Source organism: Ursus maritimus, unplaced genomic scaffold, assembly GCF_017311325.1.
Source record: "Ursus maritimus isolate PB19 unplaced genomic scaffold, ASM1731132v1 scaffold_6, whole genome shotgun sequence".
NCBI classification, from domain to species: domain Eukaryota; kingdom Metazoa; phylum Chordata; class Mammalia; order Carnivora; family Ursidae; genus Ursus; species Ursus maritimus.
In genome coordinates, this window is record NW_024426774.1 from 75,281,604 (window position 1) to 75,308,572 (window position 26,969).

At 40.9% G+C, this 26,969-nt stretch overlaps 2 protein-coding genes across 7 annotated transcripts in view; one reads left to right on the forward strand and one right to left on the reverse strand.

Moving 5' to 3' along the window:
- On the forward strand, positions 1–26,839 carry UNC50 (unc-50 inner nuclear membrane RNA binding protein). Of its 2 annotated transcripts, none has more exons than XM_040623564.1 (6): positions 1–147; positions 1,226–1,509; positions 2,479–2,599; positions 14,877–15,016; positions 15,102–15,203; positions 25,734–26,839. In XM_040623564.1, the coding sequence occupies exons 2-6, from the start codon at positions 1,230–1,232 to the stop codon at positions 25,817–25,819; spliced, it is 729 nt and encodes a 242-aa protein (XP_040479498.1). In that variant the 5' UTR covers positions 1–147; positions 1,226–1,229; the 3' UTR covers positions 25,820–26,839. The 2 variants fall into 2 exon arrangements, with proteins under 2 accessions (XP_040479498.1, XP_008698011.1); XM_008699789.2 differs by lacking the exon at positions 25,734–26,839 and adding an exon at positions 16,986–17,322.
- The window catches only part of MGAT4A (alpha-1,3-mannosyl-glycoprotein 4-beta-N-acetylglucosaminyltransferase A), a 119,610-nt gene continuing 112,438 nt past the window's right edge, over positions 19,798–26,969 (reverse strand). For 3 of the 5 annotated variants that reach the window (XM_040623562.1, XM_008699786.2, XM_008699782.2), the window contains exon 15: positions 19,798–23,930. In XM_040623562.1, coding sequence (XP_040479496.1) covers positions 23,743–23,930 — 188 coding nt within the window. In that variant the 3' untranslated portion in view covers positions 19,798–23,742. The remainder of the gene's footprint in view (positions 23,931–26,969) is intronic. The other 2 variants (XM_008699788.2, XM_040623563.1) reach the window with 1 other exon arrangement.

Here is a 26,969-nt window from a genome sequence, read left to right on the forward strand (position 1 = left end):
GGCGGAAGTGGGCGCACGTGACGCGTCGCGCCCCAAGCGACGGCTACGTTGCGGGAAGAGAAGTCGGCCCGGCGGCTGCTGGGCTGGGCTGCTGGGCGGAGGTGGCGGGCTACCTAAGACCCCTTGGAGGCCGCAGCGGGGCTCCAGGTGAGACCTTAGGACCGCCCCGTCCGTTCGCGGCTCGGGCTCGCCCGGCGCCTTTTCTTCCGGCGCGTCACGGCCCGACAGCCCACGGCCCCGGAGCCGGGTCCGGCTGCTCGGCGGGCGGTAGGATTGCCAGATAAATCAAGGACGCCCAGTTACACTTGAATTTCACATAAACCACGGACAACATTTTAGTGTATGTCCGACACAGTGTTTCGGACATGCTTATACTAAAAATTATACCTGTATCGAAGATTCGACTGTAATTGGGCGACCTGTGTTTTTATTTGCTAAATATGGCAACCTTATCTGCAGCCCCGGGCTGATGAGGAGCCTCTGGACCCGGAGAGGCGCTGCTTGGCGTCAGGGAGGCCGGGGCGGGGGGGGGGTGTGGAGCAGGGAAGTGGGCTGTTCTCATTGGGCTTCAGATTACTTCCACTGGACTCCCACGCTGCCCTTCCCTCTGCTGAACTATTCGGGGAGTAAAACACTATGGGCTTCAGTTTTGTTTTTATATTCTGTTCCAGTGAAAGAGTTGCTTGATGGTTTTGCACTGATGGATCTGTGTGAATAGGCCATTTATTTTACCTCGTTGGTAACATTGTTTCTAATGGGCTTTTAAAACCGATTCCCTTAAAGACTTGATGGTTAAGAGCAGGGGATTTTGGCTCCATAGCCGTCTCTGTGCTCATGAGGGGGTCACTTTACCTCCTAGTGCTTTTCTTTCTCTCTCTCCCTCCCACTTCCCCTCTCTCTCTCCTCCCTCCCTCCTGGTTAACAGTAGCTACCTGAGTGGGCTGCCTGAGGAGAGAAGTGAAGTGTGGGAAACTTAATGGACCCTGTAGAAGTGCTATGAAGGTTCAGAAGAGTGTGGTGCAGCCCTTGCCTGAAGTGCAGTGGGCAGTTCTTGAGCCCCCAAATAAGCCTCAGAACCACCTCCATTAGCTTTTGATCCCCGACTTTTATCAAGGATTGTGGCAAAAATGTAAGATGACATCCCTCCTAAATGTCACAGAAGAAGGTTGTTGGTAGCCAGTAGTTTCTTAAGATTACTTGTCAAAGAATTTTTTTTTCCATCTAGGAAGATGTTACCAAGTATTTCAGTGAATTCCCCAGTGCAGGGGAATGGAGCATTGAATTCCAGGGATGCAGCAAGACACACAGCGGGAGCAAAACGCTACAAATACCTGAGAAGACTTTTTCGTTTTCGGCAGATGGACTTTGAGTTTGCTGCATGGCAGATGCTCTACCTATTTACTTCCCCACAGAGAGTTTATAGAAATTTTCATTATCGAAAGCAGACAAAGGATCAGTGGGCCAGAGATGACCCTGCTTTCTTGGTCTTGTTAAGTATTTGGCTCTGTGGTAAGTGTTAGTTTTTCTACAGAAGAACAAACTGAGTGGGGTTTTTTTTTAAAGATTTTATTTATTTATTTATTTATTTGAGAGCATGAGCAAGCACGAGCAGGGGGAGGGGCAGAGGGAGAAGGAGTAGCAGGCTCCCCACTGAGCAGGGAGCTCCATGCAGGGCTTGATCCTAGGACCCCTAGGCGAAGGCAGACACTTAACCGACCGAGCCACCCAGGCGCCCCCCCAGACCGAGTGTTTTAGATTGTACTTGTCATTTGCAGAGCCTTTTGTTGTAAACATACTGTGGGTCAGAATTTGGGATATTTGAAGCTGTTTCTTCCTTTCTGAAGCCTCAGAAATCTCACAGGAAAGAATGTTGTATTCTTCCTGGTTCTAAAGGTCCCAAGCAGGTGCCAGAGTAAATTGTTCCCTCGGAACTTTGAAAAGCAGAGGACAGGGTTACTCCGTGTCTTTTAACTGCTGTGATAAATAAATTGATACCAAATGCAAACTTAACTGTGAAAAGGAGTATCAGGATGGGAAATTGCATTTCACAGGCAAATCTAGAGTGAGTTCTAAAAGTACCGATGGAACTTGAGAAACTACTTTCAAGTTCTCCAATAATGTAGTGAGAGAGGCCTAACCACCTTTAGGGTGTGAATGTTTAAGATTTTTTTCATCTTTACGTCAACTTAAATATGTGAGTGCCTGTTCAGAACTAGTGATCTTTTAAATTTTGGGACTACCCTGGGGAACCATAGATGGGGGCCTCCATAGTAAACTACAGTCAGTTCAGTAGCCATTCTGTGTTCCAGGGTAGTCTGCATTTCTCAGTTCTATATACATGTAACACATCTTTGGGGTTTTGTTTACATGATTGTGTCCATTACACACGTGAGCGTCTGGAGGGCAGGGACTGTGCCCCACCCGTTTCCCCAGAACCTAGGAGAGTGCTTGAATTTATCATGTAAATCTTTCTTTCAGTGTCTACTATAGGATTTGGCTTTGTTCTGGACATGGGATTTTTTGAGACGATAAAGCTGCTCCTTTGGGTTGTATTCATAGATTGTGTAGGCGTTGGTCTTCTCATATCAACTTTAATGTGGTAAGTACTATAACATTGGTTTTTCAAGTACTGCTGTAGAGCCTGCATTTGCTGCCTTTAGAGATAAGGTAGCTGATGAAAATTGAAACAAGATACATGAACTGAAAGCATGAATTAAAATTTTTTTTATTATTATAGTTGACATACAGTGTTATATTAGTTTCAGGTATACAACATAGTGGTTTGACAGTTATACATTATGAAATGCTTATCAAGATAAGTATAGTTACCATCTGTCACTGTAGTGTTGTTACAACATTGACAGTATTCCCAGTACTTTTTATCTCTGTGTCTGATTTATTTTGTAACTGGAAATTTGTACTTCTTAATCCCCTCCCCCATACCACCCATTCCTTCAACTCCGTCTCCTCTACCAGTTTGTCTCTATATTTATGAACCTGTTTCTGTTTTTTGTTCATTTTGTTTTTTAGATCTGCGTGTAAGTGAAATGATACGGTATTTGTCTTTTCTGACATATTTGCATACCATTATACCCTCTAGGTCCACCCATGTAATCATAATGGCAAGATCTCATTCTTTTTTATGGCCAAGTAATATTCCAGTGTGTGTGTGTGTGTGTGTGTGTGTGTGTGTGTGTGTGTGTACGTACACACCCCATTTCTTCTTTATCCATTCAACTATTGATGAACACTTAGGTTGCTTCCATATCTTGACTATTGTAAATAATGTTGCAATAGTCATAGGGGTGCGTATAACTTTTCAAATTAGTGTTTTCATTTTCTTTGGGTAAATACCCAGTACTGGTATGGCTGGATCATATGATATTTCTGTTTTTAATTTTTTGAGGAACCTCCTCCATACTCTTTTCCACAGTGGTTGCTCCAGATTACATTCCCACCAGCAGTGCACAAGGGTTCCCTTTTCTGCACATCCTTGCCAACGCTGGTTATTTCTTGTCTTTTTGATACTAGCCATTCTCACAGCTGTAAGGTGATATTTCATTGTACTTTTGATTTCCATTTCCCTGATGATGAGTGATGCTAAGCATCTTTTCTTGTATCTGTTGGCCATTTGTATGTCTTCTTTGAAGAAACATCTGTTCTGTTTGTCCCCTTTTTTATTGGATTTTTTTTTTTAGTGTTGAGTTGTATAAGTTCTTTATATATTTTGGATCCTAATCCCTTACCATATGTATCACTTGCAAATCTCTCCTCACATTCACTTGGTTCCCTTGTTATTTTGTTTGTGGTTTCCTTTGCTATGCAAAGCTTTTTATTGTGGTGTAGTCCCAATAGTTTATTTTTGCTTTTGTTTACCTTGCCTTGTAAATATGTTGCTGAGGCCAATGTCCAAAAGATTACTGCTTATGTTTTATTTTAGGAGTTTTATGGCTTTATGTCTCATATTTAGTTCTTTAATCCATTTTGAATTTATTTTTGTGTATGATGTAAGAAACTGCCCCATTTTCTTTCTTTTGCATGTAACTATCCAGTTTTTCCAACACCATTTATTGAAGAGATTGTCTTCCCTATTGTATATGCTTTTCTCCTTTGTCATAGGTTAATTGACCATATAAGTGTTAGTTCGTTTCTTGGGTCTGTATCCAGTTTCATTGATCTCTGGTTTTGTTTTGTTTCTTTTTTTTTTTTTTTTTTTTTTTTTTGAGAGAGAGCAGGAGAGCAAGTGGAGTGGGGGGGGGCAGAGGCAGAGAAAGAGAGAGAATCTTAAGCAGGCTCCATGCCCAGCGTGAAGCCCAACAGGGGACTTGATCTCATGACCCTGAGATCATGACCTGAGCCAAAATCAAGAGTCGGGCACTTAACCGACCGAGCGACCCAGGCGCCCCGATCTGTTTTTGTTAGTACCATACTGTCTTGATCACTATAGCTTTGTAGTATATCTTGATATGTGGATTGTGATGCCTCTACCTTTGTTTTTCTTTCTCAAGATTGCTTTGGCTATTTGGAGTCTTCCGTGGTTCCATACAAATTTTAGAATTCTTTGTTTTGTTCTCTGAAAAATATTGGTGTTTTGATAGGGACCGTATTGACTCTGTAGATTGCTTTGGGTAGTATAGACATTCTAACACTATTGGTTCTTCCAATCCATGATCATGGAGTATCTTTCCATGTGTTGTGTCCTCTTCAGTTTCTTTCATTAGTGTCTTACAGTTATTAGAGTGGTTTTTTATCTCCTTGGTTAAATTTATTCCTAGGTATTTTTTTTTGACGCAATTTTAAATGGGATTATTTTCTTAGTTTCTCTTTCTGCTGCTTCATTATTAGTGTATGGAAATAGAACAGATTTCTGTACATTAATTTTGTGTCCTGTAACTTCACTGAACTCATTAATTAGTTCTAATAGTTTTTTGGTGGAGTCTTTGAGGTGTTCTATATAGAGTATCATGTCGTCTGGAGTAGTGACAGTTGTACTTCTCCCTTACCAATTTGGATGCCTTTTATTTCTTCTCTGATTGCTGTGGCTAGGACTTCCAGTCCTATGTTAAGTAACCGTGGTGAGAGTGTACGTTCTTGTTTTGCTCCTGATCCTAGAAGAAAAGCTTTCACCTTTCACCTTTGAGTATGATGTTAGCTGTGGGTTTGTCATATATGGCCCTCATTATGTTAGGTACATTCCCTCTCAATCCATTTTATTGAGAGTTTTTATCATGAACTAATGCTGAATTTTGTTAGATGCTTTTTCTGCATCTGTTGAGATGATCATATGATTTTTATCCTCCATTTTGTTAACATGATTCGCACTGATTGATTTGCACATATCGAACCATCCTTGCATCCCTGGAATAAATCCCACTTCGTCAAGTGGAATATCCTTTTAATGTATTATTTAATTTGGTTTGCTAATACTTTGTTGAGTATTTTTGGATCTTTGTATGTCAAGGATATTAGCCTATACTTTTCCCTTTTTTGTAATGTCTTTGTCTGATTTTGGTACCAGGGTAATGCTGGCCTGATAGAACTGATTTGAAAAAGTCTCTTCCTCTTCTATTTTTTTGCAATAGTTTCAGAAGAATAGGTGTTAACTCTGCTTTAAATATTTGGTAGAATTCACCTGTGAAACCACCTGGTCCTGGACTTTTGTTTGTTGGGAGTATTTTGATTACCAATTCAAATTCATTACTTGTAATAATACGTGTATTCAGATTTTGTATTTCTTCCTGATTCGATTTTGGAAGATTGTATATTTCTAGGAATTTTTCCATTTCTTCTTGGTTGTCTAATTTGTCATATAACTTTTCATAGTAATTTCTTGTAATCCTTTGTATTTCTGTGGTGTCAGTTATTACTTCTCTTTCATTCTCATTTTACTTATTGGGTTCTGTCTCTTCTCTGGCAGAGTGTTTTATCAATTTTGTTTATCTTTTCAAAGAACCGACTCTTGGTTTCCTTGATCTTTTCTATTGTTTTTTCAGTTCCTATTTCATTTCTTTTTACTCCAGTTTTTATTACTTTCTTACTTCTGTTAATTGTAGGTTTTGCTTCTCTTCTTTTCTCATACCTTTAGGTGTAAAGTTAGAGTACTTGAAATTTTTGTTTTTTCTTGAGGTATGGCTATTAGAACTTCCCTCTTGGAACTGCTTTTGCTGTGTCCTAAAGATTTTTGGAACATTGTGTTTCCATTTTCATTTGTATCAAGGTATTTTTTTTATTTCCTCTTTGGTGGTGGTGTTGTAGCAGGTTGTTTAGCTTTCACCTGTTTGTGTTTTTTTTTTCCTTGTAATTGATTTCTAGTTTCATACCATGTGGTTGGAAAAGATGCTTGATAGGATTTCAGTCTTCCTAAATTTATTGAGGTTTGTTTTATGGCCTCAAATGTGACCTGTTCTGGAGAAAGTTTTATATGCACTTGAAAAGATTGTGTATTTTGCTGTTTTTAGATGGAATATTCTGTATATGTGTGTCTAATATGTTGTCAAAAGCCACTCTTTCCTTAACGATTTTCTGTCTGAATGATCTATCCATTGGTGTAAGTGGGGTGTTAAGTCCCCTATTTTGTATTACTATCAGTTTCTCTCTTTGTCTGTTAGTATTTGCTTTATGTATTTGGATATTCCTATGTTGGGTACATAGATATTTTTAATTGTATATTCTCTTGTTGGATGGAACCATTTATCATTATGTAACACCTTGTTTTGTCTCTTGTGACAGTCTTTGTTTTAAAGCATATTTTGTGTGAAAGAAGTATTGCTCCCCTGGCTTTTTTTTTTTTTTTTGACTTGCATCTGCATAGAATATCTTTTTCCATCCCTTCACTTTCAGTCTGTGTCTGTAGGTCTGAAGTGAGTCTTGTTGTCAGCATATATCTGGGTCTTGTTTTCTTATCCATTCAGTCACTCTAGGTCTTTAGTTTTTATTTTGATTCCTGTTATCATACAGTGTTACATTGGTTTCAGGTGTACGGGATCGTAATTCAACACTTCCATACATCCCCCTGTGCTCATCATAAGTGCACTCCTTAATCCCCATCACCTCTCCACTTTGGTAACCATCAATTTGTTCTCTGTAATTAAGAGTCTTTTTCTTAATTTGTCTGTCTCTCATTTTTTTTTCCTTTGCTTGTTTTGCTTCATAAATTCCACATGAGTAAAATCATGTTGTTTTTCTCTGACTTGTTTTGATTAGGATTATACTCTCTAGCTCCATCCATATTATTGCAAATGGCAAGATTTCGTTCTTTTTTTTATGGCTGAATAATATTCCTCTGCATGTGTGTGTGTGTCTGTGTGTATACACACAGACATACACACATATACACACCACATCATCTTTATCTCTCCATCAATCCAGGACACTAGGCTGCTTCTATATCTTGGCTGTTACAAATAATGCTGCTATAAACATAGGGGTGCATGTATCCCTTTAAATTAGTGTTCTTGTAGTCTTTTGATAAATACCCAGTAGTGCAGTTGCTGGAGGGTAGGGTAGTTCTATTCTTAACTGTATGAGGAACCTCCATACTGTTTTCCACCATGGCTGCACCAGTTTGCGTTCCCACCAACGATGTGGGAGGGTTCCTTTTTCTCCACATCCTTGCCAACACCTATTGTTTCTTGTGTTGTTGATTTTAGCCATTCTGACAGGTGTGAGGTGATATCTCATTGTAGTTTTGACTTGCATTTCATCTTTTCATGTGTCTGTTGGTCATCTGGATGTCCTCTTTAGAAAAATGTCTGTTCACATCTTTGGCCCATTTTTAATTGGATTATTGGTTTTTTGAGTGTTGAGTTTTATGAATTCTTTATGTATTTTGGATACTAATCCTTTATCATATAGGTCATTTGCAAATATCTCCCCTTCAGTAGGTTGCCTTTTAGTTTTGTTGATTGTTTCCTTCACTATGCAGAAGCTTCTTATTTTGATGTAGTCCCAATAGTTTATTTTTGCTTTTATTTCCCTTGCCTCAGGAGACCTATCTAGAAAGAAGTTGCTGTGGCCAATGTCAAAGAAGTTACTATGTTCTCTTCTAGAATTTTTATGATTTCAGGTCTTAACATTTAGGTCTTTAATACATTTTGAATTTACTTTTGTGGGTTATAAGAAAGTGGTCCAGTTTCATTCTTTTACATGTAGTTGTCTAGTTTTCCCAGCACCATTTGTTGAAGAGATTGTCTTTTTCTCCTGCTTTGTCAAAAATTAACCATATAGTTGTGGGTTCATTTCTGGGTTTTCTATTCTCTTCCACTGGTCTGTGTGTCTGTTTTTGTGCCAGTGTCATACTGTCTTGATCACTGCAGCTTTGTAGTATAACTTGAAATCTGGAATTGTAAAACCTCTACTTTGTTTTTCTTTTTTCAGGTGGCTTTGGCTATTCAGGGTCTCTAGTGGTTCCATACAAATTTCTGGATTGTTTGTTCCAGTTCTGTAAAAAAATGCTGTTGGTATTTTGATAGAGATTGCATTAAATGTGTAGATTGCTTTGGCATGAATGAAAATAGTGTAATTATTTTAACAATATTTGTTCTTCCAATCCGTGAACATGGAATGTCTTTCCATTTCTTTGTGTCGTCTTCAATTTCTTTCATCGGTGTTTTATAGTTTCCACAGTACAGGTCTTTCACCTCTTTGATTCCTAGGTATCTTTTTATTTTGGGTGCATTTGCAAATGGTTTTTTTTAATTTCTCTTTCTGCTACTTCATTATTGGTGTATAGAAATGTAACATATTTCTGTACATTGATTTTGTATCCTGCAACTTTACTGAATTTATTTATCAGTTCTAGCAGTTTTGTTGTGGAGTCTTGCAGGTTTTCTATATATAGTATCAACTCATCTGCAAATAGTGAAAGTTTTACTTCTTCCTTACGAGTTTGGATGCCTTTTATTTCTTTTTGTTGTCTGACTGCTGCGGCTAGACTTCCAGTGCGCCCTGTCTTTTGATGGGGGCATTTAGGTCATTTACATTGAAATTAGTTATTGGCAGGTATGTACTTACTCCTATCTTATTAGTGTTTTGCTTGTTTTTGAGGTTCCTCTGTTCCTTTTCTTGTTCTCTTCCTTGTAATTGATGACATTTTTTAGTGTTATGCTTGGATTCTTTATTTTTGTGTATCTATAATAGGTTTTGGTTTGTGCTTACTATGAAGTTTATATGTAACAGTCTATGTACATAGCAGTTTCTAGTAAGTTGATGGTCACTTAAGTTGGAACACATTCTAAAATCACTACATTTTTATGCCCACCTCCATATTTTATGTCGTATTTTACATCTTTTTTTCCTAAGTCCCTTAACTAATTTTTAGATATAATAGGTTTTAGATATAATTGGTTTAGATATAATTGGTTTTACTACTTTTGTCTTTTAAGCTTCATGTGGCTTTCTAAGTGAGTGATCTACTCTCTCTATAATGCTTTTACTTATGAAATTTTTTTTTTCTTTCACATTTTTAATTGTGGCCTTTTTTTTTCTTGCTTAAAGACATCCTTTAACATTTCAAGGCCAGTTTAGTGGTGGTGAACTCTAGCTTTTGTTTGTCTGGGAAACTCTTTATCTCTCCTTCAGTTCTGAATGTTAACCTTCCTGGATTGAGTATTCTTGGTTGTAGGCTTTTTCCTTTCAGCACTTTGAATATATCATGCCACTCCCTTCTGGCCTGCAAGGTTCTGCTGAAAAATCACCTGAGTGCCTTATTGGCCTTTCCTTGTATATAACTAGTTGTTTTTCTCTTGCTGCATTAAGATTCTCTCTTTGTCTTTAATATTTTAATTATTATTTGCACTGGTGTGAGCCTTCATGGGTTCATCTTGTTTAGGGTTCTCTGTGTTCTGGACCTTGATGTCTATTTCCTTCCCCTGGTTAGAGAAATTTCCAGCAATTATTTCTTCAAGTAAGTTTTCTGCCCCTTTCTCTCTTCTTCTGGGATCTAATGAAAATGTTCATGTGCTTGAAATTGTCCCAAAGATTCCTTAAGCTATCCTTACTTTTGTTTTTAATTTTTATTTCTTTTTGTTCAGTTTGGTGGCTTTCCATTTCCTGCCTTCCAGATTGCTTGTCCATTCTTCTGTGTTCTTTAATCTGCTGCTGTTTCTCTCTAGTGTAGTTTTCATTTCAGTTACTGTATTCTTCAGTTCTGCTTGGTTCTTTCTTATATTTTTTATCTGTTGAAGTTCTCACTAGGTTCACCCTCTCTTTTTTCAAGTCTGGTGAGCTGCTTGTTGACCATTACTTTGAACTATTTATCAGGTATGTTGTTATCTTGTTCTTTCACTTGGAGTATATTCCTCTGCCTCATTTTGTTTTACTTTCTGTATTTGTTTCTGTGAATTAGGCAGAACAGCTACTTCTCGTCTTGAAGGATTGGTCTTGTGAGGGACTGTCCCATATAGACTGTGTATGCCTGCTGGCTTTGGCTAGCTGGAGCTGGAGTGGGGTCTCCTGGGGCACTCTGCATGGGGGGTGTCCTGGTGGAACAGCTGGAGTCGAAGTGGGCTCCGGCTCGTGGTCCCAGGGTGCTCTACACAGTGGGGTCCTTAGTGAGGAGAAGCGGAGCTAAAGTTGCCGTGTGCTAGGGGTGTGGGGCTCACTACAGTGCTGGCCAGTTAAGGCATCTATACCCTGTTCTAGTCTGAGTGACCAGGCGGGGGTGGGGGGGGGACATAAACAGTGGTGTTCACCAGCCCCTTTGGCTCCAGAATGTGTTCCCACAGGCATTGGCCATTTGGCTGAGGGTGAGGGTTTTTTTTTTATATTCTAGTTGTCTTTTAAACCACTGTTTTTTTGTGTGTGCCTCAGTGGGGCTTGAGCTGGTATGGCCAGGGTCCCAGGGTTCAATCAAGTGGCAGGCCGGCTAGGGTGGCCGTGTCCCACTCCCATCTGCGCCGTCAGTGTTGGGCTTGGAGGAGGGAGGAAACATATACGGTGGCACTGGCCAGCCCTCGACCACTGGAGACCAGTGCCTCAGGTCCAGCTGGTCGGCAGACACCCAAGGGCTGGTTTCTTTGAGTTCTAGTTGCCCTTTGGAACTGAAGCTTTTTTCCATGCCTCAGGTGGTAGAGTCTGGAACTGGCTCCTTGGTTCTGTCCCTACCCGCTGCACTTGGCAGCGTCAGGGGTGCGGTTCCTGTTGTTACTATGTCTCCCTCTCACCTGCTCTCTGTGTGGTACCTCTGTCCTTTTTTGTGCAGAAGCTGGTCAGTCAGCCCTCAGTTCTTTTTCTGGAGGAATTACTCCATATGTGTAGATTTCGTTTGTCCATGGAGGGGAGTTCAGGGTCTTCCTCCGTCGCCACCTTGGACCCTGTCTCCTGAAAGCATCAGTTTTGATTGCCCAGATTATTATAACTTGCCCTCCTGTGTCACTGTTTGTATCAGAAAATACTCTAAGGGATGGTTGGTATTGTCAAAGTGCAGCAAATAAGGGAACTGAAATAATGATTATATCATATTAACAAAAGTCCCTGGTTTTGCAAAAATGTTGTATAGTTAGCCAATTCTGCTTGTCTGGGTGACGGCATGGTTTTCTCGTATTTGTCAGTGGGTCACTTCTAGATGTTTAAGCTATAGAGGGTTATTTCATGGAATCTTACTCTGATTATCAGACATTAAATGAAGTACATTTGAAAAAGGATCTGTTACACTTTCGGGGCCGTTTTGCTGAGACACACACAGGTCCTGTTGAACAGGTATGCAGTCGGACTTCTCGGTTTGCTTTAACGACGGCAGTGTACTGAGTGGAGGTGTTCAATTCCAGCATTTGGTTTTTCCATTTCCTCCTAGACGCAGGCTCTGCATGGTTGGCATGCCCGATGAGGGGAATGGATGTGTCAAGTGAGCTCACAGAAGGCCAGTGCTTGAGTAGGGGTTGTGGTCATTGTGTATCAGAGAAAACTCTATGGAAATGTTAGTCACAGAGAGGCCTAGGTTCAAATGCCAGCTCATTTACTGTAACTCTCAGTTCCAGTCTCTTTTGTAAAATGGAGTTAGTTATCTAATTTGTAAGGTATTTGAAAAGATTGTGGTGTGAAAAGTACTTGGTATGTAGGAAGCTCTCAGTAAATAGTGGCTATTAATATTTTAAACAAAGTCCTGAGACTGTAACCTCCGATGATACCAATGTGTTGATTCTATTGTAATTCCTTACGAGTTTTGTATGTGCTTGGTAGTCAGTAAATGCGATGTCATTAATTTGGAATTCTAAAATCTGGCTTAAAAAGACTACTAACTAATATGTTACATATCAAAACATTATCAAAACTATGGCATATGATTTCAGTAAATAAGGCTTTCAAAGGAGTAGGTCGTGGCAGGCATTCTACCATGAACGCGTGGACTCTGGAGGGCCACAGAGACCAAGGCATTCTGGAGTTTAGCAGCTCTAGTGTGAGTCCGTATTACAGTTTCAGTTCAATAGAAGAGGACTCGGGGGGCACCTCGGTGGTTCAGTTGGTTAAGTGTCCAGCTCCTGATCTCAGCTCAGGTCTTGATCTCAGGGTTGTGAGTTCAGGCCCCACATTGGGCTCCATGCTGGGCATGGAGCCTAGTTAAAAAAAGGAAAGGACTGACTCAGTATATTTTTCAAAAGCTACCTCGTGTTGCATTGTGTTGTGAATTGTGTTAGAAATGATGACATGTGGTTGCTGTCATCCTAGAGGAGCCACAGGAACCAGGAGGAGGAGGTGTCTGGGGGAGATGGGGTCATTGATTCCTGGTACCAGATGCTTAGGCACAGCAGTCAGGAGCAGCATACTGGGTCTGGCAGCGCGGGGTGACACTCACCAGCTCGGGAAGATAGGTGGCTATAGAATTTGGCCTTCAGTGCAGTTCAGACAAAAGCATTGGACTTTATCTTATAGCTCGCATGTGCTGGTTGGGGAGTGGAGGAGAGGTGGAGAACTTGGAGGCATTGGGGTAAGGAAATAGCAGATTCACACTCAAAGGAAAATCCTTTCTGTGGCTGCGAAGGAGCTGAAGAAGAGTGGCAAGCTGGATGCAAGTGTGAGGGTCTGCACAAGAGTAGAGTGGGCCCAGACGGTACGGTGAACTCAGGAAGAGAGGAGAGAGAGGGATCAGAGGGCATCCTGTGATAATCGGCTAGGACGAGGGTAGGGAACAGTGGCAGGTGCATGGGAAGCATTCCGTGTTAGACGTGCCGAGTTTGGGTGGCTTGAGGATTTTAATGGAAATAAATTTTAGTGGCCCCATAGTCTGGGCCAAGAGGAAGCCATGACTGGCATCATTAATGTGGAGGTGGGAGGTGAAAACCACAGATGTCTTGAGCTCTCCCAGAAGGAATGTCTGTGTTCCAGAGGTAAGACTGACTGAGGACAGAAGCCTGGAAGGTGCCCGCGTAAGGAATAAGCGGAGGGTGGGAGCTCTTGCGCAGTGACCTAGATGCCTGTTCTGTCCTTTTAATGGCACGTGTTCTTGGCTAAATCGGAAGATGTTTTGTTTAGTTAAGAGTTTGTTCAAACAAAGCTATATTATTTTGATATTTTTGGCTAATTGTGTACAAGACTGTTTGATTAGTGCTGTACTACGTTCTACCTCTCGTTTTGCTTTTTACTTCCACTGTAGACATAGCATTTTAACTGTATCCTTGAAATGAAATCACACACGTGAAAGTCCACTGAATTTCTGTAGTTGTGTTTATAATACAAATGATCCTTTTTGTTATTTCCCTTTGAAGGTGTAGTTTTCTTTTACCTGGGTATTTTACTTTTCATTCCCTCATCATTTAACTGAACTCATAGGCCATGCCGTAGAACACTGACAGCAGCTTGAAGAATTGTTCTTACGGCCAGATAGGTCACTGGCCACTCTTCCCTTACTGGTTCCTCCTGATTCCTTGATTTTTCAGTGGAGGGGTGACCTATTGGGTGTTAGGCCTTGGACCTATTATCTAGATTCATTCTTTGACGGGGAGGGTCTTTAGGCCCATGGCCTTGAATGTCATCTACACATGGATGAGTTTTTGTCTCCATTGTCGACCTCTCCTCTAAATTCCAGACTTTGTATACTTCTTACTCCATATTAACCAGCATCTTCAGCATGACAGGTGCAAATCCAAACTCCTGCACTGCCCCAAACTGCTCTTTCTGCAGCCATGCCCACTGTAGCTAATGGCAGTTCAATCTTCCATTGGTTTCAGGCAGAAATCTCTCCGTCATCCTTGACTGTTCATTCCTTCCCCACCCCCCCTCACCACCTCTGCTGCCACCACCCCTCTCATCTCTTTTTCACAGTAGCCTCCCAGCAGTGTCTGTTTCCCCTCTTATTGCTGTAGTCTGTTCTCAGATCAACAATCAGAGGAACCATGTCAAAATAGTGAGTCAGACACCCTTCTGGGAACTCAGTGACTCCTTATTTCATCGAGAATAAAAGCCAAAGACTTAAAATGGCCACAGGCTCTAAAAGATCTGTCTCCCTCCTTCAATTCCTGCTACTTTTCTCACTTGTTCCAGGCACACTGGTCTCCTCACCCATGCCTCAAACAGGCCAGGTCCCCTGCCACCTCCTTACTCGTCCATCTCCTCCACTTCTGTGTTCGGACTCCCCTCTTCCTGGAATGCTCTGCCCCAGGTAATTCCCATCCACCCCCACCCTTGGGTCTTGACCCAGATGTTACCTGCATAGGACTATCCTATTTAACACTGCATTTCAGCTTTGTATTTCCTATCCTTCCTTATTGCTTAATTTTTCTCCATAATGCCATCTGATGACTCCAGCTAGATCGAAGGCAGAGATCTCTTCACCGCTTGGTCTCCACTGTCTGGACTAATGCCTGGTACACAGAAGGTGGTCAGGAGATATTTATGGAATTAACTTTATTGTGTTATGAAAGAAACTTTAATTTGCTCTTCAGGTTTATCTCTAACAAGTATTTAGTAAAACGGCAAAGCAGAGACTATGATGTGGAGTGGGGCTATGCCTTCGACGTGCATCTGAACGCTTTTTATCCTCTCCTAGTCATTCTGCATTTTATCCAGCTTTTCTTCATCAACCGTAAGTAGCAGTTACTTCTTAAGCGATCATCAAAAAGTCATTGTATGCAGTAAAAAGAGATTGAGTGCACACGTATCTTCCGCAGATGTTATCCTGACGGACACATTTATTGGATATTTTGTCGGAAATACCTTGTGGTTGGTGGCAGTGGGCTATTATATCTACGTAACCTTCCTAGGATATAGTGGTAAGTCATGAATTGTTTTGGTTGACTGAAAACATAATGGAGGGAGGGAGGTTGCTGTAATAGTAACATAATTAGCTTTTTTTTTTTTTTTTAAGATTTTATTTATTTATTTGACAGAGAGAGACACAGCGAGAGAGGGAACACAAGCAGGGGGAGTGGGAGAGGGAGAAACAGGCTTCCCACTTAGCAGGGAGCCCGATGTGGGGCTCGATCCCAGGACGGTGGGATCATGACCCAAGCCGAAGGCAGACGTTTAATGACGGAGCCACCCAGGCGCCCCATAATTAGCTTACTTTTAGATGCATTACCTCATTTAATCTTCACTGTTAGGTTTACTTAACCCCATTTTTCAGATGAGGGCACAGAAATTACTTTGCCCACAGTCGTGCAGCTAGAAAGTGGCACGGCTGGTATGTAACAAATTATGTAATTTTAAGGAGACATGTTAAACCATACTGGTGTCTCCAAGTTACCTGCAGGAACCCATGGCCCACTTCCTTTTCTCCCCAGCCACTGGTTAGAGTGGGGCATGAGCCGGGTCCGACGCCTGGTCGCATAGGTAAAGGAACCTTTACAAACCTTTGTCAAGGTGTTACAACCTTTGCCTCACTTTGTTTTTATGACCACTGTGTGGTTCTACAGATAGTCACAAATCAGGCCCAACCTCTACTGCCCTGAGGATGTAGTTTGCAAATTTACTGCTAAACCCTGCTAGAAGTTTCTTAGTATGAATGAGAAACCTTTATTATTAATTCAGCTCATCCTTTCCTGTCACTCTGGATGATTAGGACCTCACTGTAAATACACACCCCTAGCTCCTCTAGTCGGAGCTGTTCTCACCCCCTGGCCGCTCCTCCAGGGACCACGTAACCCCCTCAAATTGTAATACTTGTTCTGGGCACAGGGAGTCTGTTCTCCTAATACAGGGGAGGCGTTTGTGACATAGTATGTTCAGGTTTCAATGAATATTCACATATTTTGAGAAAGTTTTAAATTGTGATTAGCATACTACCACATTGTGGCTTCTCTAAATGGTTTTTGATCACTCTTCTGGTAACTCCCTATAATTTGAGTACAGCTCGGTTTCACTTTGGCAACTTCCTAGAAGAGAAATGTTTAGGTTAGAATGCATGTGGTAGGGACCCACTAAGTAGTGACCAAGAAGGAAACCTAGATATTTGGAGACAAATTTTAAAAATAGTAATAAAATCTATTTAAAGGAGGCTCCACACCCAGTGTGGGGCTTGAACTCAAACCCCCAAGCTCAAGAGTCGCACACTCTGCTGATGGAGCCTGGTGGGCACGCTAGGGACAGATTTTATATTTGAGTTTTGTTCTTTCCTGAAGCCTGGGATACTAGTGGATCTCATGTCATGCTTCCTGTATTGGGAAATCTCAAAGAGCTAAAGGTTGTCTTTTTCCTGTAACGCCCATCTCTGTTGTACTTTAAGATGAGCTCGTAGAGGCTTCCGAGGCCGTCCCCATGTAAATCCACCATCTTCAGGATTTGTGACATTTGTCCCTTAATCATACCCTCTCAAGTTCCAGATCTGCTCACAGCCTTTGCGCTGCACTGACCTCTCATCCCGGGTGCTCGGGCGCGGCTGTGGCTCGGCGGCAACACCCAAGAGCAGGGCGCTCGGCGGGGTCTGGCTTTAGAGCAGCAGCTCGCCGATTCCGAGCGTGCGTTCCTTTTTGGTCCCACCTGTTGTAGTAAGAACTTTCAGAAACTTCATTAGTCATATTTCTTTTTTAAAAAAAAAAAATTTGTTTCTTTTCCAGCATTGCCATTTTTGAAAAATACAGTAATTCTTCTTTATCCATTTGCACCTCTCATTCTGCTCTACGGCCTGTCACTAGCACTAGGATGGAACTTCACCCACACGCTGTGTTCCTTCTACAAGTACAGAGTGAAATGAGGAGACTGTGCCCTCTCCCCTGGGTAGCAGGCCGTCTTTGTGAAGTGACGATTTCTTCTGAAACTTGTAAATAAACTATCTTTGTAGATATCTTCAGGGTGTAAAGTTTGCAAATTTGAGTAAATATATAATGTTAACACTATTGTCAAGTACATTCCTTAAAACTAAATGTACATTTCTATAATAAATATTTTTTAAACTAAAGCATTTATTTTACTCATTCTAACAAAGTTTTAAGTATTTTTGAAAGAAAAACCATTTGGAGAATTTGATAATCAGTTCCTGACAAGGTACATAGTCTGGCCCCATTTCTAATTGGGCTGTATTTTAAGCATTTGTGTAGAGCACATGATCCTAGTATAACCTTCAAAAGCCTCCTTGACCTGTAATGTAACTCAAAGACGAATCACTGTACTGTAGGCCATAAAATCATTTACAACATTTTCTGTACAAAAGAAACCCCAATCTATTCAATCGAAGAGGTACATGGCGGCTGCTCCATGTACGTAATAAACAAGTGAACACTTGCATAGCATTGATAAATATCTTAACATGAAGCTCTTTTTCTTTCTTTGAAGACCTCTCCCAAACTCACATAACTAAGACTAGTTTTAAGTTAACTTAATAACAAAACTTGCTACACATTAAATTTTACCTATTTTTATTAGAAGGAATCTTGAATTCAGCATGGCTTCTTAAACGTCTTTATTCCAAACACGTGAACGGTTGTGGCACAGAGAAACAGTAATGAAAGGCACAGTCAACAGGACCAGTTATTAGGTTTTCAATTATAGCAGCAAATTGGAAAATAAATAATCTTCCTTTAAAAATCTTAACAGGTACCTAAAATATTACTACAGCTATTACCCATTCACCCAATGAAAACATTTTAAGGAAAATATGTACAATACATGTAAGGAGAAAAAAACTGGTACAGCCTGGAAAACCAATTCCTCAGGCACCTTCTCTAAAGGGTGCTTCCAGAAACATCCACGACCTTTCCAAACTGTTCTTAATGAGAAACACATTAGTTTTTCATTCCATAAATGAAACATAATTGTTACGTTCAGTCAGCTGATTTCTAAATCTTTCTTTCTAACATCACTGTCTTGACTGAAATGAAAAGTATCAAATCTTCTGGCAGTGCATCTTACAGTACTGTCGGTATCAGCCACTTGTAAGGCTCAAAGAATAGGCCTTCAGAAGGTATTTTCACCCAATTTCAGCAAACACTGAGCATTTCAAATACTGGAAGGCTAATCATACTAAAGTAGCTTTGACTCCAGAGGGATTTGCTAATTACTAATACCAAAACACAACTAGGAGCAAGTGGTACATAACATAGCCTCCCTAATGTCCAAGAGCATCATTAAATGTTCCCACAACAAACAAACCTTATTTGGAGAACAATTTTAGCACCACTATTAACATTTTTACTGCAGTGTGAACAACACTGGGAATGATACTTTGCACAAAGTGCTTTCCATTCAGTACCCAGCTTACTTTCTTGAACAATGCCTTCTAAATTCTTAAGACACACACACACACTCGCACTCACTCACTCACACTGGAGTGCCAGCTCTTGCCTGTTCGTTTCCTTGAACATGATCTAGTTAGTGCCCAAAACGTGGAGTGTTTCAGGTAAGAAGAGTTTATGTATAGGTATTGATAATAGGGATATATATAACAAATCCTTTTTTCTTAATACTGTGGTTGTAGTCTTTTCAGCATTGTATGTTCACATGCATTGAAGAAATAAAGTAAGCATACTAGTTACGGCATATATCAAGATTAATAAAAATTGTACAGCTATCAAATTTCACATACTATAAATAATGCTACACTGCTTGGAAAAGTTTCCTTTTCTATAAAAGAGCTGGGACATCTCTAGAGCACAAAGATGATTAGGACTCCAATTTCTGACTTTCTGACCGTCTTAGCCTCTCATTTTCTTCCCTTTAGCTCTGCTGTTCTTCTATCAAGGGTATGGCAATATAGTAAATTAGTACAAAAATTAATGTATGAACCAAAATAAAAAGCCTCATTAGCAATTAATGGCTTGGAAGCAGAGAGGTATTTTGGAAAATACCTGCAAAGTACAAAAATTTGGCACATACAGGATTTGATCTGTACTTAATATGTTTTGGGTTAAAAAAAGTATGTTCTTCAATGCAGAGTGGTTTATCTGATCTCTATGTAAAGGCAGAAATTTTTTTCTCTCCTAATATCCTACTTAAAATACCACCGTTCATCATTCTTAAATAACATACTGAACAGGCTAAGAGCAAAATAAATCAGCACAAAGTAATAATTTTCCTCTCCCAGGAAAAAGATTCCATATACACTGGGTCCTCGACCTGGAATGAGAACAATCCTGTTCTAGCCGGTTTGTTTTTTTGTTTTTTGGGGTTTCTTGTTTGTTTTTACAAAACATTGCTAAGATACTCCCAAGTTTTTGGCAACAAACTTCCAATCAAGACTACTTGAGATTCTCTGGCAGACAAACCCCAGAGGCGGCCCAGGTATAAAGTTTGCTAGCGTAAGACTTGACTCACGTGGTTATCAAAATCTCCAAGTTAACTATAGGCAATTAAGCGTGAAGACTTTCTCCTCCTCACCTCTTGTAAATACTATATTCATTTTCTATTGCTGCGTAACAAATCACCACGAATTCGGAGGCTTCAAACAATACCTATTTATTATCTCACAGTTCTGCAGGCCAGAAGTCAGGACGGGCTTGACTCAAGTTCTCTGCATCGGGTCTCACAAGGCTGGAGTCCTGGTGCTGGCGGGGCTGGGCTCTCCCTGCTGGAGAAGACTCTAGCTGCAAGCTCGCTCAGTTCATTGACTAAACGAGTCCCAGTGGCTGTCAGGCTGTAGTTGGGGTTTCCGTGGCTGTCGGTGGAGGCCTCGCTCAGCTCCTTACGGGCAACTGCATTTCTTCTGTGGCCCATCCATCTTCAATCAGCAGTGGTGCCTTGAGTCCTCCTGCTTCGAATCTGACTTAGGCTACCAGCCTGAGAAAACTGCTTCTAAAGGGCTCACATGGTTAGATTAGCTGGACATGATTATGGGGGATATTCAGGGCTTCCGCCCACACGCACAGGGGCAGGATATCATCTGCGGCCCCTGAGGGTCATCTCCAGAATTCTGGCTGCCACATATACACACCGCTCTTAATGACAGCAGTCGCGCAGACAGGCTGTTTCCACGTTAACCAAACTTGCCTTCGAGGACAGCACTGCTGGGGCCTTTTTGTGACAGTAACAGATCAAAAAGAAGCCTTCAGAACGTTGCTGAAGGTTTTGAAATAAGGACACCTTCTGATCATTTAACTGGTGCAACCACTGATCTGAAAAGCTGTACCTTTTTCAAAGACCTCTCCGTGGCTGAACTAGTACACACATACGTGTCTACAGCCTCCCTGCTGAATCAACCACGCGCATTCACTTTTTCCAAAGCTGCTCAATCTCACTGTCTGAAACCACTGTTCTTGCTTGACCACACGGTAGGGCCGCGCGCGTGCTGTAAAGAGCACGGGAGACAGAGAACTCAGAAATCCAAGGTCTTAGAATCCCAGAAAACAGTCCTCAACCTTCTCACCTATAATACTCGTCATCTGCACTGTGCCGTATTCTGCACGTCTGCTTTTATCCTCATAGTCAGAATTCATTACTCTGGTTTCGCAAGTGTTCCCGTTAGCACTCTTGACGTAGTGCTGTCCCGACAGAACTTTCTGCAATGACGGAAGGTTCTCTATCTGCTGTCCAGTCGGGGGCCACGAGCCACGTGTGGCTGATGAGCACTTGAACTGTAGCTAGTGGGACTGAGGAGCTGAAGGTTTTACTAAATTTACACAGCCCCCAAGCGTCTGCTGGCTACTGTATGGGCCAGCGCAGCTCGAGAGTCTGACCGTTCATGTGACATACATACCAGATGCAAACCAGATTCCATTTCTCTAGTAATAATCAAATACTGGACCTCAGCGGACACTGTCCCCACTCACTACTCTGATAAAAGTGGTTCAGTGTCCTCTCGAGGCCAAGTATATCTTTCCCTCAGTCCCAGGTACTCTTCACCTCCTCTAACGTCCGGTCCCACACTTGACTCGCCAACTACTCTCAAGGGCTACCACTGCAGTGACGCGAGGAAGGCATGGCTGTTTCTAACGGTCTGAGGAGGAAGTGGGGGCAGGCAGAGACCGATGACGAGATGATCGGAGCACCTGCTGCACCAGAGGACAGACAGGAAGGATGAGTTACAGGCCAGCCCCCAGGAGCTGGAAGCCTGGTAGGTGGGAGAATGTGTGCACACCCATACACACTCGCCAGGAACAACCAAAAGCTCGAGAGCTGAGCGTGTATGTAAGTCTGGCACGGAACATAGGTAAAGGGAGTTAAAAAGAAAGAGGAGTGTGGGCTGGAACAGCTGGTCCCCTCGTCCAGACCCGGACTGGGGACCTGCCACGTGCCAGGCACTATTCCTGGCAGGACCAGGCACTGGTAACAATTCATGGGGAGGAGTGCACGAGAGAGTCTGTGAAAGGTGGAGGAGATGTGGCTCAAAGTATCCTCGGGAACGGGAAGGGTGAGCTAAGCCTGGGAGGGGGAGAAGAGCAGGAGAACAGGAAGAAGCCGGCCAGTACGGCTCCCCCGTCTCGAGACCGAGCAGCCGTAACTAAGGGCGAGGAGCTGCAGTAACTCACTTCCCTGATCTTCAGGGCGGGGTTCTTCTCCCCAGAATCAGAGTGGGCTACGATGGAAGCGGGGAAATGAGAGGACTTCTCAACCCACCCCAGAGCTTCCCCTCCTGACACTTGGTTGTCCCAGCAGTCAGTCAGGATGTTCAGCAGCTGCCGAAGTTTCATAATGAAACGTTATTCTTTTCAAATGAAATTGGCCTGTGGGCATCAGGCCAGGGAAACGTGAGGACAAAATAAGAAGTCAATTAAAGAGAGTGAAAAGTAAATCTAAAAAACCCAGTAGAAATGTTTAACTAGACTTGAACATAAAAATTATTCGTGGCAATGTGTGACTTTTTAATCAAGGAAAGTAACTGACAATGATTCTAGTAGGAGGAATGGCAAGAACCATACCCTCTCCGTGTTGCCCAACATTTTTCGCTCAGTCACACTGTGCAGAAAACAAGGCTGTCTGGAAGCTCTGTTCAGCCTCCTGGGTAACCACGGGCAGTTCCTCCACACGAGAGGTGACTAGCCGGCACCTCTGGCCCCCTGAGGCCTCTGCCACCTGCAGCCCCCCTGACACACTGGTTGGGAGCTGACACTGATCATTCGGAACTTCTTACAAGTCAAATACTTTTGTAAAGATCACTGATTGCTAAGGCTGACAGTATTTTTGTTTACAGTAGTAATACCATTTAGAATCGCATGATTAAGAGCAATACTCCTCAGATACGAATTTACCTGTAAGTTCATAATGCCAAACAGAATAAATCATTTTGCAAAAACATACAGCTGCTACAATACCTCTCCCTAAAAACCAGTGTTACAATTTTTTCTTTAAAATTAAATGATTTTGACTCATACAATAACATTACCTAGAAAACACTTCGTCAGAACTCATTAAATGGGTGCAGATATAAAAGGATGAACAAGAGATAATGCATCTAACTCATGGATTAAAGACACAAATTTAAAAAGAAAAAGTTTGTCATCTTACATATCAGAGGGAATGTAATGAGTTGAGTCCGTGGTAATTTGGGTTGAATGCATGACCCCTGCACATTAAAATTTATCAGACTGATTTTTTACACCATAAACAGTATAGTAAAATAACCCTCAAGAAGGACATTGGTCTTTAAAATCTTGGCTTTAAGGAATGACAAATGCCTTTGAAAATATTTTGTTCAGAATCACTGCAATTATAAAAGTACTTCAGTTAGGAAATCGATCTAGAATCATTCTTAAATGGCAGTGCATTTGAAAAATGGCATTAATTTGTAATGTTTGCATTTCCAAAGAAAAATATAGAAAGAACTTAAAAAAGCAAGGTAACTTTTCAAAAAAAGTATTGATTCAAAAATTTACTGCACAAAAATATGTACTTCTTAAATGTTTCTAATAAATTAACTCCATAACATTTTTATGTATATTTATATATTTATATATATATAATCCCTGATAATCTATAAAAGAGGGTCTATAATAGTAAAATAAATGAACTTCAAAAGTACCCCCTTCATAAAATGTATGTAATATTAATTTTTCTCAAATTTAAGGAATGTAACAATATGTACAACTCGTATGTATTAGTATAATACCAAAATAGTACAAGTCATATTAACAGGCTGTCGTAACTGTAAAATGTTTGAGTCAAGTTAAAATTGGAGGACAGCTTAGGTTCGAACGAATGCAATTATCCATGGGAGGTTCACTTTCCAAGAGGAAATGACAACCATCTTATCTACAGTAGATTTCACAAGAGGTAGTGTTCAAGTTAAAAAAAAAAAAAAAAGGTACATGCTTAACTATCTTTAATTAACAAATTCACAGGAAAAAAATGTACTGGTTTCTTAGCAGATGATCAGTTGGTGACTTTTTTAATATGAATCTGAAATACAAAATAACGAGAAGTACAATAAAGGCCTTACGCAAGAAGTCAAAATATGGTAAAAAAACAAAAACAAAAACGACGTACCATCCGAGCTGTCACTGAGAGCACACATTGTCTTACCTCATTAAGAATGGCCCAAACAGCAGAATTCTGAATCACTGAAAGTCGAAAGGCTGAAATGGGATTTAGACTGGGATCCACCATTCCTTCGGCAACACCATTCTCAAATTTTCCTTCAAAATAAAAATCAACACGTGTTGGGTAGGCTGAAACCGGCACACATAACATATCGCAGACTTAAAACGGGGAAGAAAAACACCAGGACATTTCCAGTGGATGTCATCAGACAGGGCCTGGGTGAATTTTTCCCCTTCTTTCTACCTTTATTCAATTTTCAAATTTTTCATTAAGTGTATGCTTTGGATTAGAAGCAACCCATTAAAAGCGGCAGAGTTGAACTTTTTCTTACTGCAAATTAAATATTATACACACACACACATACATATTTGTTCTTCCATCAAAAATACTTTAACATGCAGGTTTTTAACAAAATGTGGCTTAACCAAATCTTACCAAAGTATATACTCTGTACCATTGCTCCGTCTGACCCTTCCAACATACATACAATGGTTGGCCTCGAGCAGGGGCGCCATCTGTATGTATCCTTTCCCATGTCACATCTAGAAGGAATTAAGAAGTGATACCTCGTCCAGGAGGCTCTAACAGAAAACTGCCATTATAAATGACAAGCTGAAACGGCTCTCCTTAGGGATAGGACCAAGAAGTTCTATAAAAAAGGTAGCATGCTCTGTATCCAATTTTTCTCGCTGTGAGGAATATTCTTAAAACCACAACTAAATGCTATTGAAAGAGTGACAGAAAAATGGTTTGTTCTCGGGCACGTTTCTCTAAGCCAGGAGCTTGCAACCCTTTTCTTATTATAAAGGGCAGATGGTAAATATCTTGGGCTTTGTGGGCCGAGAGGAAAAGTGAAGATACCAGGTTGGTACTTCTACCAAGAGAGAAAAAAATTTCCACAAAATTTTTGCTGATGAAATTCAAATTATAATAACCACCACGGAGTACTTCTGGGTTTTTTTGCTGACGCGGGTGTACCAAGGAGAACATAATTCCTTTTCCGGGGGGGTGGGGGTGGTTAACATTTCAGTTAACTGGGATTCGAGGGTCCTCCTCATTAAAATCGATTGTAGGTGTCCATCTGTTCATGTGGATCCATGGGATTTTATGTATTTTATCTTGACTATTTCCTTTCACGCAGCCTAGATACTGCGAAATACATCCATTCACAAGCACATGACTTCAATGGGACATATTCATCACCTGGAAGGTATTTATGGAATTCCGTTAGGTTCTTCTCCTTGGTATTTGCCTCGTACGTGTCACCTCACTGCAGAGGAGAGGTGGGAGCTCCTTGATTGGTCTGATATTTCTTGGAGTTGAAATCATAACTGTCATCAGTGACTTGGCTGAAATACAAGGTTTGCATGAAAGTGCTATTTTGTCTCGTCAGTTTTAGGTTGAATTAAACATTATCAAGTCTGCAGCAAAAACTAACTTTCAAAGAGGTTAACAGTGGTTAGGGGCAGTTCTCACTGGGAAAAACTTTCAATCTTGTTCCTGGGCTTAAAAAAGAAAAAAAAAAGGTGGTGTTTTGTTTTGTTTTTTCACAAAATTGATCACTGCTCAGCCCACAGCTGCTGTGCAGCCCGGCAAGCCACCCTATTCAGTTCCTATTTCTGGCAAAAATTCACGGAACTGATCGCGGCAGAGTCCATGAGAGTGAATCACGTTCACTGCTGTCGCTGCTGGTTCGATAAAATAATGATACCTGACAGATTCAAGTATTTCCTGTAAAGTACCTGATGAATAAGAAAATAAATAACCGTTGGCTTAGCTTCCATTTTCACAAGCTTTGTAAATTTCATCCAGCTAAGCCGCCTTCTTCGTGCGTGTCTTCACCACCATTCACTGCAACGCGTTTCACTTCACGTTGTACTCGGCTTGTGTCTCCTCAGCTGGTTGGAAGATATTCTTGCCCGTACTTGGCTCGATGCAGACTTTTCAGAGGCCAATGCATCAGTCACTTCAAGCTTGGCATTGACTCCCAATAACAACGAGGCAGGACCTGCAGCCTCTATCAACTCATCGAGACGAAATCATCTGCTTTGTTTTTTTGTGGAAATGACAGAATTGAGCCTATTTTTATTCCAGTGTTACCTTAGTGCAAGAAGATTTTCTAGGCTTTCATTGTACTGCAGGTCGAGATCCAGTTTCCCACACACGATTATATTTGTTACAATGACTTTTTGTGCACTGAGATATCCCCAGATATTCTGCACTCGCAGGACTCCTTACAGTGATCTTGCACATAGCCTCAGCCAAAAAGCTTCAGATTACATTAGTGCATCTAAACCCTCACACACAAATGCACGGAGACCAGGAAGAAAACAAAAACAAAAACAACGAAAAACAAAAAAAGGAGTGTCAAGCACTTGGGAATCAACTAAGAACATTTAGTGATGATCAGAATTCTGAGGAAAATTATACTGTTGGGGTTTTAGAAAGAATAAACAACTGGCATAATGAAATATTTGCAGTATTTTTGTCACCTTCTGTGAAGGGAGTTGTTTTCCCAACAAGATGTGCATGTCTGTTACATAAGTATTAAATATAATTCTTATAATTACAATGGGGAGGAAACCGTCAAACACTCTATGGTTTAAATTATTTTCTCTTTCCGACCTCCCCTTTTTTTTTTTTACATAGCCATTTAATTTTTATATCCTTTTTATTGGTACTCTAGATATTACAACGTACTTCTTTAAGTTCTGTCTGACTTTAAAAAATTACATTTTGCCAATTATTAATAATCTTCAATGATTACATTTAGTTGTCACCTGCCTTTTGTTCTCATTTCCATGTAGTTTAAATATGCTATAAATACCATATCGCATTATTAGCACTGACGCAGCCAATAGTCTTTGTTTTTTGACTGATATCGTTCCCAATGTCCTCAATTCTTGAAGCCGCTGGTTATTGCCAAAAGCCTGATGGTCTTAAACAAGTTTATTTTATCTGCACGTGCATCTTTGGCTGCTCCAATTAAACATGCTTTAACTCACTACTGGTAACTGGTTTTATTGATTTGGCTAAACTCACTTTGGTTACAGCCTTATTTGAATTTTTTTATTTTTGTGAAGAAATTCTGCTGCGGTGAAATACTCTATTTTAAATTTTCTAGTCTTCTGACC